Here is a 15,924-nt window from a genome sequence, read left to right on the forward strand (position 1 = left end):
CTCAGCCTTAGAGGAGTAGCCGTTGCATCAATCAGAGAGACTTACAGGAGCATCATGAGCCTTCCTGGGGAGAGGGAACTGAAAGGACACTAAAAGGAAGTGAGAATGGGCCAAACTCACCTACTTCACAATTCTGTTGAGACCAATCTTCCCCTCCCTCCCCTCCTCCCTAGGTTGACACCCTCACCTAACTAACCAGCACACACAGGACTTTCCTCAACATGGCTCCATTTGCACAGAGAAAATTCACTCTGTTCCCCAGGAGGGAAACAAATATGAGAAGCATTCATCAGTTTCAGGGAATTTTTAACAAGGTCATTAATTTTGTCAAATGCCTAAGGTGGAAGTTTAATTTTTGTTACTTGAATTCAATAGACTTCTTTTTAAAAATGCTTTCTGTGACTCCCCAGGGGCACAAAACTCACTGGCTCAAAACTATTGCTATTTCTAAGTGTCTTCCCAACACCTCTCTCTATATATATTCAATTTGGGAGATTTTTAAATGCTGTCTAAGGAAACTTAAACCAAGATGATGGGCACCAAGGTCAGAACCCTGGATAAGAAGTGAGTTATGCTTTCTGAGTCTTTGACTTTTGAAGTTATAGTCACTGTTGCCTGCTGAGAATTTAGAACGTACAGGGTGAAATAGAAGCACTAGACATTCAGGACATCTAGGTTTTTAGCCACGGCTCTGCCAACGTCTAGCTCTATGATATAAGCTAGAGATGACACGAGATAATATTTTGTGAGCAAAGTAATGAGAGACTGCTTAGAGTGCAGCATTGAGGATTCTGAGGCTAAATTTAGATTGTCAGAAGGAATCGTGATCTCCTGCCACCACCGCAGGGGACAGAGTGGTGACCAGCGTGACAGGGTTTTTCCACCCTGACCTGGTCGGTCTATACCTAACCTCTCTGGGCCTCAGCGTCCTCACCAGTAAAATATAAGTGCTGCACTACAAACCTGCTTCCATCTCTGCCATTCACGTTCACCTTCTCTGTACCACCCCACTGCAAAAGTACTGAGAGTGAAATTGTGATCCATAATGAACACTTATTTTAAGCTTGTTTTTAATTTATTATTCACTCTCCACTTTAGAGCTCTCTCACCATTATTATTTCCTAAATAATACCTTCCTAGTTTGAATCTGGACTCATTATCGTTTCCCCCCAGGTGTACCTCGTTGCCATTATCTATAGCAAATCCCATTTCATTTACTGCCACCCTTTTCATGAAGATGAGCTGATTAATATTACTACTCACCTTATAAATCCATCCTTTCTGGAATTTACTCCTCACTCAGTTTAGGATCATTAGTGAATTTAATCAATGTAGACTTTCCGTTTTCATCAAGATGATTAATAAACATAATAGGAAGTCCAAGCCCCTCTGGGACATTTTGCATGGCTCTTTTTTATCCCTTGAGGATGCAGCAATAATTATGCTCAGCTAGAAGTCTATCAGGCGATTTTGCTGCTACATTCATTTCCTTTGAACACGCTCTCTCCTCTTTTGCCTTATCTTAAAAATAGCACGCTGCAGCCCTTCCATTCCATTTTACGCCAAGACTCAACTCAAATATCACCCCTTTCTTAGACATTAATTCCCCCCCACCGTTATTTTAAAGTAAGAAAATGGAGGTCCTGAGATACTAAATGACTCAGCAGTTGCAAACAGCCAAGAAGTGGCTATTTATACGATTTTCTCAAATAGATGACATATGAGCCAATTAGTGAATTAGAATAGATTTGATTAACTAATTAACCCATTATAGCCCAAGGTTATTTCATTAAAAAAATGAGACACAGGGTAAGTTTTGATTGATGAGATAAGGGGAGCTGGGAGAGGAAGGGGGTGCTGTCCAGCTCCGTTGGTAAGGTCTCTGGCCAGCCAAGGGGCACAGGGGACAGCAGGGAGAGGGTATAATTAGCAAGTGAGTGCTCTTCGCTTGCTCTGAACAGTGCCTGATTGGCTCTCCTGTCCTAGAATTTCCAGAGCATGGAATTTTTTTAATTAAAAATAATTTTTTTATTTCAACAGCTTTAGGGGTGCAAGTGGTTTTTGGTTACATGGATGACTTGTATAGTGGTTAAGTCTGGGCTTTTATTGTACCCATCAGCTGAATAGTTTGTATCATACCCAATAGGTAATTTTTTATCCCTCATGCTCCTCCCACCTTCTCCCCTTCTGAGTCTCCAGTGTTCATTACACCACTCTGTATGCTTCTGTGTACCCAAAACTTAGCTCCCATTTATGAGTGAGAACATGTGGTATTTGGTTTTTCGTTCCTGAGTTACTTTCCTTAGGGTAATGGCCTCTAATTCAATCCAAGTTGCTGCAAAAGACATTATTGCATTCTTTTTGTACAACTGAGTAGTATTTCATGGTGTATATTTACCATGTTTTCTTTATCCACTCATCAGTTGATAGGTACTTAGGGGGATTCTGTATCTTTGCAATTGTGAATTGTGCTATGATAAACATGCACCTTAGGCGTCTTTTTGACATAGTGACTTCTCCTTTGGAAGATTTCTCAAAAACTGAATGAGACCTACAATTTGATTCAGAATGTTTTTTTTAAGAGATGAGGGGTCTCACTATGTTGCCCACGCTGGTCTCAAACTCCTGGGCTCAAGCAATCCTCCTGCCTTAGCCTCCTGAGTAGTTGGGCCTATAGGCACATGCCACTGAGCTGGGCGGGAATTTTTTTTTATGGAAGTAGCAGTTTCGCTTTATCAGTACTCGTTATCAACTGCCCTATGTCAGCTGGCTTCTCTGTCTTATCTTAAGAGCTAACTTCCCAATTTTCACATGTCTTTCTCCTTTTTAAACTTTCTTAACTTCCGATTCTTCTGTTCCTTTGTTATCTTTGCTGTCTCCTGTTTATCGAAACTTTTTGTTTCCTGACCCTGGTCTTCATGAAGCTGTGTGTTTTCTCAAGTCCATCACCTTCTCTTCTTTCCTCCATCCATGAAGCTCAAATGCCAAGTGTGAAACAAGGAATGATGAAAATAAATTTTCCCATGGTCATGTCCTTGCTTACGGAAAAAGAGAGTTATGTGGGTCTACCCTGCTCTTATTTCTGGCTGTGTCTTTGGTCAGGATCAGTAGTTCTGAGACCTGCTTCTTCTGTGACAGACCACAATCACTGCAATTGCCCTTCAAAGAAACGATGGGGTTTTGCTTTGACCTCACTGAAGGCAAAATTTGATGGCCAGGATCTATGCAATGATGCTACTGGGTTCCATTAAAAATGTATTTTTTTAAAGCTTTCTTTAGTCTTGAGATGTATGGCACCTACACCCAGGGGAGTTGAAGAAGACTCAGCACAGTTTTCAGATCACTCAGTCACGAGGTCACAGCAGACAGGAGCACCTGCTGCCCCCAGCAGCTCCTTAAACATAGAGATGTGTTGCTCATAGGAAATCTTGGCCTTTGCTTTCCTCTCAAGAGTTTGAGCTGGTGGGGTGGGTGTCTCAGAGTCCTGTGACACAGCCTAGAATCTGTTAGGACTTAATGAAAATGGGTTGAGATAGGGTATCAGGGTGGCCTATGGGAATATGGGCTGGAAGGAAGGCCACCCCAGAGAAACTCCTGTGCCTTTTCCTTTTGACTTGACGTTCATGGGCTGATGTATGAGGTGACTTCGTACCTTTGTCCTGGGCACCTGGAATCAAAAACTGGAGTCACCTTTGGGACCATCAAATACATCTTCATTTTCTAGTTTGCCTGCATTGTGCCAAGGTCCCGCAGCTCCAACCTGATTCCTTGGACTCTGACTCCTACCTGGAGCTCTGATCCCTTCTCTATGTCTCTCCTTATCCCATCCCTCTCCTTCAGCAACTTTTTCTTGTTAAATTCTCACACTATGGTGAAACAAGGAGAAAGATGAAAGGGAAATGTTGTAGAAGGGTCCACATGAGCTATCCCCAGGCCTTCCAAAATAATCTTGCAAAACTCTTGTGAGGTTTGAGATGGGAGCCTCTGGGTCTATACCGTAGCAAAAATTGCTTAAAAGGAACAAGAGTTGACCCAGTAACAACATGAAAGACCCACTTAGGCTGACTTAAGACTAACACAGCTTATTGTGGTTCTGGTTTTCCTGTGTAGACAGATGGCTTGGTCACACTGCTTCCTTTTGTCCAGCCTGGTTAGATCCCACCTGGCAGCCCCATTTGTTCCCACCAGTGGAGCAGGACTGCCTCACCCCAGTGGTCATCCCACTGGCCTGAAGGAGGGTTAACAGGGACCTTTCAGATTTCATCTCCAACTGCCAGGAGCAGGGAGTTCCCACAGCGCTTTCAGGCACAGCCACCTCTATTGGTGTCTGCACCACCCTTCTAGGTATACATTCTGCCTCATGGTGGGATGGCAGCTTGGGGGAGGGAGGGACTCTGTCAGGGGGCCAGCCCCTGTGCAGGACATATTCACCTACATCATCTTATTTATCATCACATACATGATTTCCTAATCACCCAGGTGAGAAAACAGATGCAGACAGGTGAAGGAACTGCTGGAAGCTACACAGATAGTAAGTGGGACACCTGGGTTTGGAACCCACCCAGAGGACTGGCTCCACACTTGGGTTCTTTTCGAGATGTTCCATGGCCCTGGTGGTTATTACTCCAGCCAGGGAAACTGAGGCTGGAGGATGGGCCAAGCTCAGCCAGAGGGGCTGGGGGCTGTGAAAGCAGGAAGCTCTGCCAGCTCTTGACCTTGTCAGTCTCCATCCAGACAAGCCATTGGGAATGAAGTTAGTTTCTTCAGGCCGTTCTTGTCTAAATGTTCCTGTCCAAGTTCTTCATAACATTATGAACCCTAAATCCTTGAAGGGCAGGAACTTCCATTTCTCTTCCTCAGTATCTGGAATATTTGGTGTGTGTTTATTTCTCCTGACCTGAGTTTATCACTCTGCATTTTGGGAATTCTGATAGCACTCCAATTTTGGCCTCGCTTTGATGAAAGGGAAATTATCTTGATGAATTTGTTGACACAATGCATTTCATCCTAATCGTAATTACAATAAGTAATATTTATTGAGCACCTATGTACCAGCACTGTGCTAAGCACTTCACATGTGTTAATTTATTCAGTCCGTCTCCCTGTTTTATAATGCAGGACATAGAAGCTGGAGAGGCTACCCTGCTGAAGGTCACTTTGGTAGCAAGTGGCAGAACTAGGGCTAAACCTCTGGGGGTTTTTTTGTTTTGTTTTGTTTTGTTTTTAATAAGATAGAGTCTCGCTCTGTCCCCCAGGCTGGAGTGCAGTCACACAATGATCCCGGCTCACTGCAGCCTCCACCTCCCATGGGGGTTCAAGCAATTCTCCTGCCTCAGCCACCAGAGTAGCTGGAATTACTCACACCACCAGGCCCGGCTAATTTTGTATCTTTAGTAGAGACAGGATTTCACCATGTTGGCCAGGCTGATCTTGAACTCCTGACTTCAAGTGATCCACCCACCTTGGCCTCCCAAAGTGCTGGGATTGCAGGCCTGAGCCACCACACTCAGTCTAGGACTAAACTTCTTTATCCCTTGTTGCTTACTTCTATGTGATGACCACATGCTCTGCAGCCAGCTTTCATCTGCTTTAGCAGGTTGATAAAACAGGCCCAGCAGCCCCTTACAGGGAAGAAAATTCTGGGTTGCTTGGGGGGCCCTAGAAGGTACATGGCCCTTGGTGCTTTGTGGGAAAGCCTGCAGAGAAGAAGACTGCCATGAGGAATTCCCCTCTCAACTTCATCAAGTCTAGTCCTACTGGGGGATAATGCAAACAAGCAGTAAACTTAACAAGCAGTAAAATTAACTGCAGTGAACCAACCAGTTAATCCTGAATGCACACACAAATACATGCATGCACACAAATACATGCATGATGCACACAAATACACACATGTACACAAATACACAGTCTCCATTTCCTCTCTCTATTCAGTTCATTCAAGCCCAGTTCCACCAGATGAAGATAGTGCAGGTTGTGTGTGTTTGATCTGGGTCCTTCACTACTCTACACATTTTGTTCACTGAAGCTGCATTTTGCTGTCCTCTTTTTATTTCTCTAAACCAGGTACCTCCCACAGTCCATTTGACAGCTGCCTCGAAAGCTCACTCACCCAAAAGGTCTGCTCCTGACTTGCTTGCACTGGGAGCCTGTGATCTGGTTTGGGGTGCTCATTCATGAATGATGCCACAGTCTCCCCTCCAACCAGAGGCAAGTCACAGGAAGCTAGTTAAACCCTGTATCATAGACTACCATATTGACATCCTCTCAATTATCCAACCCTGTTGGTGCCATTTGAACTTCTTTCAGCACCTGCTGGTTCTAAAAACACAGCAGGCCTGCTCCGTTGGAAGCATCCCATCAATTTACTAATTAGCTCTTTTCCCTGGAAACCTATTGTTGAGTCTGAAATCAGATTCAAAATCAATATGTAAGCACTGAAAGTTCATACTTACATGCACAATTTAAGGTGGAACAGGCTTCCAAATCAAATTTACCTCCTAAGAGCTATTAGTGTAAACCTCATAGATCATAGAATTCTAGAGCAAGAGAGACTGCAGCCCTAAAAGGGAAGTGGCTTGACAAAACTCCCAGAGGCAGAGCTGGGACTAGTTTGGGTGCAATACCTGGAGTCCTTCTGCCCTCTGTGTTGCCACTGTCTCAGCCCACCTGCACCCCATGTCCCACTCCATATACATTCTAGGGTCATAGAAGAATAGCAGACTATTGGCTTCTTTGCAAGGTCAAATGGTTAAGATGTCAAAAATAATGGAAACTGAGGTCCCCAGACACCAGAAACTGAATTTCCCAAATGGTCTAAGTTAGCGATGCCTAAAAAGCACCCAGGAATCAAATAGGGAGTCTGGAGAGCTTGTCCTCCTTACAAGGACAGGCTGTGTGACTTCTTCTTTCTGAAACCCATTTTTGCATAACCAAATGGCAGTGCCCATTGATTTCTTGAAAAGAAACATCTGTGACTTCCTTTTTAATGGCAAGAAAGGTATTCTCCTTGAGTCAGAGAAAAGAGCCAAATTACCTGGAAATACATTTTCTTTTTAAAATCTCCAAGGTTGGAGACCCCAGAATTCAAACTAAGACTACATTATGGGATCTCCCAACTTTTAAAGTATTGAAATTCTTAATCATTTTGACCCAAAGAATGTATGCTCTCAGTGGGATCTTCTCTCCTTGCTCTACTTTCAGCAAAACAGAGTAGGTGCTTACTTTAATTCACTAATCTACTGGGTGGTTTTTTTTTTTTTTTTTTGGCATAAATAAGTAACTGACCACAAGTAATCCACAAGTAATTTCTACTTGGCAATGAGTATGTGAAAGCTTCTTCTTGCACAAAATTTTCCTGCCAATTTATATTTTCTTCAAGGAAAAGCTGACCTTGATTGTGTTCTCAGGGGTTAGTTCTGTTTTCAACTGGCTATAGGTGAGTAGCCCTAATGCATTTGGGGCAACTGGAGAAGCCAGGCCAGGAGAAATGACTAATGTGCCAACTCCCTCCCGGCAGTGACCATGACTTTGCTTCTCACGTAGTACTTTGTATGCATCAATAACTTTTTTTCATTTAATGAAATAAAATCAGGGTTGCCTCTATATTTTTGCTAATTCAGTGAGAATCTTCGCTTATCAAAATGAGGGCTGAAGTGAATAACTCGAGAGTGGTTTAACTGAAAAGATTTTTGTAATCATGGTCAGAAGAAAACGGTACTGTTATCAGAACTTGCCATATCAGGCTAGGGGGTATTGCACAATTTAAGACCCAAACGTGACTGACAGTGTGACCCTGATAATTATTTACAACACTGCCCCTTCTTTCTGCAGGACCCATACTTTTTCTGTTGGTTTAACCTAGTTGTAAACAGGATAACATTTTTTCTGCTGATGTACCACTTGCTGAATTAGAATCCCGTGTCTCTGAACCTACAGTTTCTGAATGTGGTTATCGGGATACTTGCATAATGGTTACGAGCATGGAATAGTTTGAGAGATGGAGCCATGAAGCAGGCTGAATGCCTTATTCAGGAAATCAGACTGGGAGATAAAGTAAGACAGTATTTGATTTGCTGGTATTTGTTTGTCCCAGCTACTCTTCACATTACCTAAGAGAGAATGCAGTAAAAACGAAGTCTAACAGAGCACTCAGCTCCAATCCAGAGAACTGAATATTAATCCTGGAACCATCGAGTATCTGTAGGATTTAGGAAAATAAAAGCTTTGCCACTTTAAGGGTCCATTTTCCATTATTTAACAAAATGTGGCGAATGCTTTTTTGTAAAACAATAGACATAAGTATATTTCAAAATAAAACTTGAAAAAAAAATAACTATAGCCATAGGGCTAGGCACAGTTGGTCACGCTTGTAATCTCAGCAGTTTGGGAGGCCAAAGCAGGAGAATTGCCTGAGTCTAGGAGCTTGAGACCAGCCTGGGCAACATACTGAGGCCCCATCTCTACAAAAGATTTTAAAAATTAGGTAGGCACAGTGATGCGCGCCTGTAGTCCCAGCTACTTGGGAGGCTAAGGCGAGAGGATTGCTTGAACCCAGGAGTCAGGATCTGCAGGGAGCTATGATCATGCCACTGCACTCCAGCCTGGGTGACAGAGCAAGACTCTATCTCATATAAATAAATAAATAGTATAGTCATAGGTTTTTAATCAAGTGCTTCAGTCTCACCTAGAGTTTGGGGAATGTCAGGAGGAACGGTAGTTTGCAAAGCAGCCACCTTTAATTAGAGAAGCTGCCTGCACACTTAGCCTTATCAGGCAGCGGGGATGCAAACAATAGAACAGGGCTTCCCACAGTGAAGCACAGAGAGCTATAGGGATGATGCTCAGGAGAGTTCTCAAGGAAAAGCAATGCTTAGAATAAGTGAAGTGAAGTTCCTGTGTATTCAGTGTGCCCTCAGTTTTGCAGAGGGAGGGAGAGGAATGGGATTCCTGCATCAAGGCTAAGAGCATGGACTGTTTGGGCTCCCTCACTTCCTTGCTGGGTGGCCGGGGCTGACTTACTCTGTCCTTTTCTGCCTCAGTTCCTGCATCTGTACAGTGAGAATAATAGTGTCCATCTCAAAGCATCGCTGTGAGAATTGAGAATGTATGTGAAGCACTTTACACAGTATCTGGGCACCTAGAAGCACTCAGAAAAAGGGAATGTAAAAATATGTATAGAAAATAAGCTCTTAGTTACTTCCAGTGACTACTGATTTCTCTTTTTTAATTTTTATATTTTATTACAACTTTTAAAGTTCCAGCAGCAAAAAGGCACTACTTTTGTTTTCCTTTTTTTTTTTTTTTGGAGACAGAGTCTTGCTCCATAGCCCAGGCTGGAGTGCAGTGGCATGATCTCAGCTTACTGCAGCCTCAGCCTCCCTAGTAGCTGGTATGACAGCCAGGCGCCACCATACCTGGCTAATTTTAATATTTTCAGTAGAGACGGGCTTTCACCATGTTGGCCAGGCTGGTCTCGAACTCCTGACCTCAAGTGATCTGCCCGTTGGCCTCCCAAAGTGCTGGGATTACGCCAACACACCCGGCACAAAAAGGCACTCCTTTTCTAAAACCAATTTTATTAAAGGTATGTATATATGAAGTGACAGTACCCTGTACTGAGTGAGTGGTGCTAGAAAAGGTGCTGGCTGGGGAAGGATCTGCAGGATTATATATTTCAACTGCCATGTTTTAAGATGAGGAAACCAAGGCCCAGAATGACCACCTCCACAGCAAGCTGACACTAGAAGCCAGGTGTCCAGACTAGGCAGGGATGAAAGCACTGGACAAAGCAGGCCTGTCTGGCACTAATCACTGGGTACACAGTAATGACATGAACCGAGGGAATGAGGAGAAGGGACAGGGCCTGTAAAGGATGGAAAGAGTCCAAGTGACTTCAAGGCTTCAGGTTTGGGGGCTTGGAAGGATTGAGACTGAAATGGGCAGTTACTGAGAGAAGGGGTTTTGATGTGAAGAAGAGCACGCATTTGGTTTTGAATGTTGTCAGCCTTGAGAAATATCCGAGCAGGTTTCACCTACGGACAGGCTAAGATCTAGGCCTGGAGCTGAGTATCAGGCAGGATCAGGAATAAAAACCTAGGAAAAGATTTCCCAAAATTAAAAGATGAAGCGGTATAAACATACTTTTCAAAGTTCAAAGAATAGACCACAGTGGAAAATACCAAAGGGTCAAAGGATGAGTGGAGAGGGCAAGTCAAAATTAAAATGGGGAGAAGTGCCATCTAAGAAGAGGAAGATTGGGGCAATAAAGCTGAGGACTCGGTTTCAAGGTGGGCTCAACTATCCACAGTCTGAAATTCAGGAAGGAGGTCAGTAAAAATAAAGCTGGAAAAAGAAAACAAGCGTCTTTTGAATTAGACTAGGAGAAAGTCACCGTGATTAAAAAAGCAGTGTTAGAGATGGGAAATGAAGCGGCCCAAATCTTTTTTTTTTTTTTTTTGAGACAGTCTCGCTTTTGTCACCCAGGCTGGCATGCCAGGGTGCGATCTCAGCTCACCACAACCTCCATTTCCCAGGTTCAAGCGATTGTCCTACCTCAGTCTCCCAAGTAGCTGGGACTACAAGTACGAGCCAGCACGCCCTGCTAATTTTTGTATTTTTAGTAGAGACAGGGTTTTGCCATGTTGACCAGGCTGGTCTTGAACTCCTGACCTCAGGTGATCCATCCGCCTCAGCTTCCCAAAGTGCTGGGATTACAGGCGTGAGCCACCGCACCTGGCTCTTATTCAATAATTTAGACTGGGAAATAAAGTAAGAACGTGTTTGATGACAGTGGAGACAGACGGCAGAGCAAGGTAATGGCTTATTCAAGATGAAGGACTCCATGAATATTTGAAAGCAGAACAGAAGAGATGAAGAAGGAGATTAAAACTCTCGGGAGGCAGAAGATAAAGCTTGGGTAAGGGTCCTCAGGAGGCAAAAAAGCAAAAGCAAGAGAACAAGGCAAGACTGGAATCACTAGGATTATATCCCAAGGCATCTCTCCTTCTTGTTACTTGAATGATTTGAGTTTTAAGTATTTTGAGGTTTGGGAAGTCTTAGGCTATTAACAAGGACCTGAAAATTCCACTTATGTATTTCTTGTTTTCTAGAGGAAGCAAATCATGGCAAACTGGGGATGGTAACCTTTTCTCCTGGTGCAGTGTGGTTGAAACCTCACCACAGTATTTAGCACACTGGTCATTACATCATTGCTTGTGTTGCTTTTTGCTGAGTGTGATTCTTTCCTAATGGACTCTATGACGGGAGCACCCGTATGTGATCTTTTGACCACTGAATCCCAGTAATTTGTACAGTTCCAAACATACAATAGGAGCCCAATAAATATTTGTTAAATGGATGAATAAAGGAATCAGTGAATGAGCAGCCTCTCCCACAGAAAGGAAACTCATATTCAGGGAGATGATGCAGGATTTACCTTATTCAATCAGGCAGGTTAGCAAACACATAACCTCTTTAAACACTGTTTGGTAAATGGCCTTGAGTTATTTTCTTCTTTTTTTTTTGCAGGGGAGCTGTTGCGGGACAGAGTTTCATTCTGTCCCCCAGACTGGAGTGCAGTGGTACAATCTCGGCTCGCTGCAACCCCCACTGCCTCTGTTCAAGCAATTTTGTGCCTCGGCCTCCCAAGTGGCTGGGATTACAGGTGTCTGCCACCACACCTGGTTAATTTTTGTATTTTTAGTAGAGATGGGATTTCACCATGTTGGCCAGGCTGGTCTCGAACTCCTGGCCTCAAATGATCCACCTGCCTTGTCTTCCCAAAGTGCTTGGATTTACAGGCATGAGCCACCCCACCTGGCTTGAGTTTGTCTTGGATGCCTTTCTAGTACTTAAAAGACAAATTACACACCCCAAAGCTATCATAGAAGTTCCTAGAAGAATCTGTCCCTTGAATGTAGATTCAAAGCAAATTTAAACAGAGAATAAGTGGCATACAAAATACTGACTTTCTGTACTGACTTAATGGCAGTTTGCTTCTTTTCCTATCTGTAAAATGGTAACGGGTGCTTTGAAGGTATTTAAGATTGAAAAGCACTTAGGGTCTAATACCTTTATTGTTCACTACAAGTATTATCTCATTCTTTACTTCCTCCAAAAGTTTAATTTCCAACTTCGTAAAATATTTTGATTGTGATGCAACTGGGTTACTCAGTAGGCTTATCTTTTTGTGGATTTTCTAACTAAAAACCTTACTAGTACCAAAAACAAATAAGCTTCAGGATTCAAGTGGCACAGTGCATGGAATGAACGCCATCAATATTTGCTGATTGATTGAATAAATCATTCTTTAAGAAAAAAAAGTGGCCTCACTGCCGCCATTTCATTTCACCCTATATCAACTTTGTGAGATGGCTGTTACCCATCTTTAACAGACGAGAAATCTTAGGCTCAGGGAAATTAAGTTACTTGCCCAGCACCACCCAGCACCAGCAACTCAAACCTGAGCTGTCTGATGACCCAAGCCTCATCATTTCTTTTACCTGCTGCTTCTAACTTGGACTTTATCTTCTTTCTTTCTTTTTTGTTTTCCACCAGGAAAAGATGAACACAAGCCCTTGAGAGAGTGGTTTCTCATTGTGCTTATGGCAACCATCTGCTTCATCTTGTTAATTCTCTTGCTCATCTGTAGAATGTAAGTATTTGGGTACCTGCAGTGAGGTCTGAGTACTGCATTTTTACAGGCTTACCATGCCTCCGGTAGGCAGAAGGTGCTTATTATCTGGTAAAATTATGGTATTTTTGTGCCTGGATGACCTGTCCAAGATGAGTGTAGGTCAAATCAAAAGTGGAAACATCAGAGGTGATTTACAGAAGTTGGACAGAGCACAACGCAGCCCTCGGCTATCACTCACTCCTACTTGAAGTTGTCGACAGCTTTTAATATCTGTGAAGGTTTCTACTTGCAGGTTCTTTTGATTTCTTCTCAGTCTTCCACTCAGTCCTTGGCTGTCTTGGGTAAGCTGTCGGCATAGGCTTTTCACAGCTCAGGAAGGTTAAAATCACCAGAATGCCTGCACATCATCATCCTCAACTATCAGGTCACCAGGCCTCTGAGTGGCTGATGGCTATTAGGTCAAACACAGATTCTAGAAATCGCATGTGGATCTGGTGTCCTATCCTAGAGCCTGCAAATAGCCCATAAGTACCCCTTACCCATTTTAGCATTCAGTAAGGCACAAGACCTTTTAGGAGACTTAAAAACATGTTTTGTCTTGGCCCTTTCATAATTTAGAAAATGAGTTTTATAAGGGCTGGGCACGGTGGCTCACACCTGTAATTCCAGCACTTTGGGAGGCCATGGCGGGCAGATCATGAGGTCAGGAGATCGAGACCATCCTGGCTAATGTGGTGAAACCCATCTCTACTAAAAATACAAAAAATTAGCCGGGCGTGGTGGTACACGCCTGTAGTCCCAGCTATGAACCTGGGAGGCAGAGGTTGTAGTGAGCCGAGATCGCACCACTGCACTCCAGCCTGGGCAACAGAGTGAGACTCCATCTCAAAAAAAAAAAAAAAAAGGAAAGAAAAGAAAAGAAAATGACTTTTCTATTAAACAGCTTTACTATATTATAAACGTTATATTTAGATGGCATCTACAGGTTGGGGGAAGGCAGTACAAAGGAGATGAAAAGCAAATAAACTCGGCTGGGGATGGTGACTCACATCTGTAATCTCAGCACTTTGGGAGGCCGAGGTTGGAGGATCACTTGAGGTCAAGAGTTCGAGACCAGCCTGGGCAACGTGGTGAAACCCTGTATCTTCAAAAAATACAAAAATTAGCTGAGCACAGTGGCATGTGCCTGTAGTCCCAGCTACTCAGGAGGCTGAGGCAGGAGAATTGCTTGAGCCCAAGAGATGGAGGTTGCAATGAGCTGTGATGATGCCGCTGCACTCCAGCCTGGGTGACAGAGCAAGACATTGTCTCAAAAAAAACAAAATTAAGTAAACCCTGTGAGTAAACACAGTTGAGGAAGGAATGCTTCAATCAGCATTGCAGGAAACGGCACAACATCACACACTTGAAAGTTCATTTTGAGAGATTAGGCCTCGTAACACCCACTGACACAAAGCATTTTCCCATTTGGTCTTCCCTGGATGACTCAGAAGCCACAACAAAGCCTTGTGGTACCCACAAAGTCTTCACCTATAATTTTGGAAGTCTTGGTACATAAAGATTTTGAATTTACAAAACAGCAGGTTCTAGAATTAACCAGGTCAATTTTTAGAGTAGATATTTAGAGACAAAAGGTATACTCATGCTCACCTAATTCCTTCTTTACTCTGTTTTCAGATGTCATTTATGGATCAAGTTGTTTCCACCAATTCCAGCACCAAAAAGTAATATCAAAGATCTCTTTGTAACTGCTAACTATGAGGTAATATTGAAAGTTCTTATGATATGCCATATGTGTCCAGGATTGAGTCCCCTGGGATCTGTCATTGGGTTTAGTTTTCTATATTACAAGGCAGGGCTTTTACTCAGAAGACCACGAGCATTTCTGTTGCTTCAGTCATTCTGTTCTTTGGCTAATTCAGTTGTTTGTATTTTTTAAGAGATGGGGTCTTGCTATGTTGCCCAGGCTGGTCTCAAACACCTGGGTCTAAGCGATCCTCCCACCTCAGCCTCCCAAGTAGCTGGAACTACAGAAGCATGCCACCATGCCTGCTTGCCTGATTGTTTTATTATGCATGTTCATTACTGACATATTGGAAAGGTACTGAGTTACAAGTGTTCTTTCCAGTTAGTCTTAAATTTTAATTTCATATCAGCCATCCCTTAACTGACTTTGGACAATCTCTTCAACCCTATGAGTTTTGAATTTCTTTCTGGTATAATAAGGGACACAAATTAGATTGTACAATGTTCTGCTTAGCTCTAATGTTTTAAGACTCCATGTTTCCACGTGAGTATCTAAGTTAATAGAGAATTTTCAGAGGGAACTTTAGCTCTTTAGTATAAAAAAGACTATAGAAAAGGCAAATTATTTCACCCAGTATGCATTTTCTTAGGTCTGTTCACCATTCAGAGCACTTAGGTTCAGCCCAGTGGTCACTTACTTATGGCTATTCAATTGTTCCAGCATCATTTGTTGAAGTAAATAATCCTTTCCCCATTGACTTGTCTTGGCATTTCTGCTGGAAATTAGTTGCTATATATAGTTGGGTCTATTTCTGGAGTATCTGTTTGGTTTTATTGATCTATTTGTCTGTCTTTATGCTAATACAATACTGTCTTGATTACTGTAGCTTTATTGTAAACCATGAGACCATTTGTATAAGGCCCAAAATTTTTTAATAAGTTGTTTAGGCTATTCTAGGTCCTCTGCATTTTCATATACATCTTAGATTCAGCTGATAATTTTCTACAAAAATAGGTAGCTGGGATTTGGGGTGATATTGTGTTGAGTTATAAGTTAATTTGGGGAAAAGTGACATTTTAATAATATGAAGTCTTCTTATCTATAAACATAGCATATCACTCCATTTATTTAGGCTTTCTTTAACTTCTCTCAGCAATGGTTTGTGATTCTTCAGTGTATAATTAATGCACTTTGTCAAATTTATCCTTAAAGTGAACAGTTATTTAGATCAGGGCTCAACACACTTTTTCTGTAAAGGGCCAGGTAGTAAATATTTGAGGGACAAATGGTTTCTGTTTCAACTCTTCAACTCTGCCATTGTAGTGTGAAAGTAGCCACAGAGCGGCCGGGCGCGGTGGCTCAAGCCTGTAATCCCAGCACTTTGGGAGGCCGAGACGGGCGGATCACGAGGTCAGGAGATCAAGACCATCCTGGCTAACACAGTGAAACCCCGTCTCTACTAAAAATACAAAAAATTAGCCGGGCGTAGTGGCGGCGCCTGTAGTCCCAGCTACTCGGGAGGCTGAGGCAGGAGAATGGC

The 15,924-nt window shown here is 42.8% G+C and overlaps 1 protein-coding gene across 2 annotated transcripts in view; it reads left to right on the forward strand.

Moving 5' to 3' along the window:
- IL5RA (interleukin 5 receptor subunit alpha) overlaps positions 1-15,924 on the forward strand; it is a 63,568-nt gene that overhangs the window by 43,803 nt on the left and 3,841 nt on the right. Inside the window, exons 10-11 of one of the 2 annotated variants that reach the window (XM_025376670.1) lie at positions 12,559-12,655; positions 14,315-14,399. In XM_025376670.1, coding sequence (XP_025232455.1) covers positions 12,559-12,655; positions 14,315-14,399 — 182 coding nt within the window. The remainder of the gene's footprint in view (positions 1-12,558; positions 12,656-14,314; positions 14,400-15,924) is intronic. The other variant, XM_025376671.1, reaches the window with a different exon arrangement.

This window comes from Theropithecus gelada, chromosome 2, assembly GCF_003255815.1.
Source record: "Theropithecus gelada isolate Dixy chromosome 2, Tgel_1.0, whole genome shotgun sequence".
Lineage (NCBI taxonomy): Eukaryota > Metazoa > Chordata > Mammalia > Primates > Cercopithecidae > Theropithecus > Theropithecus gelada.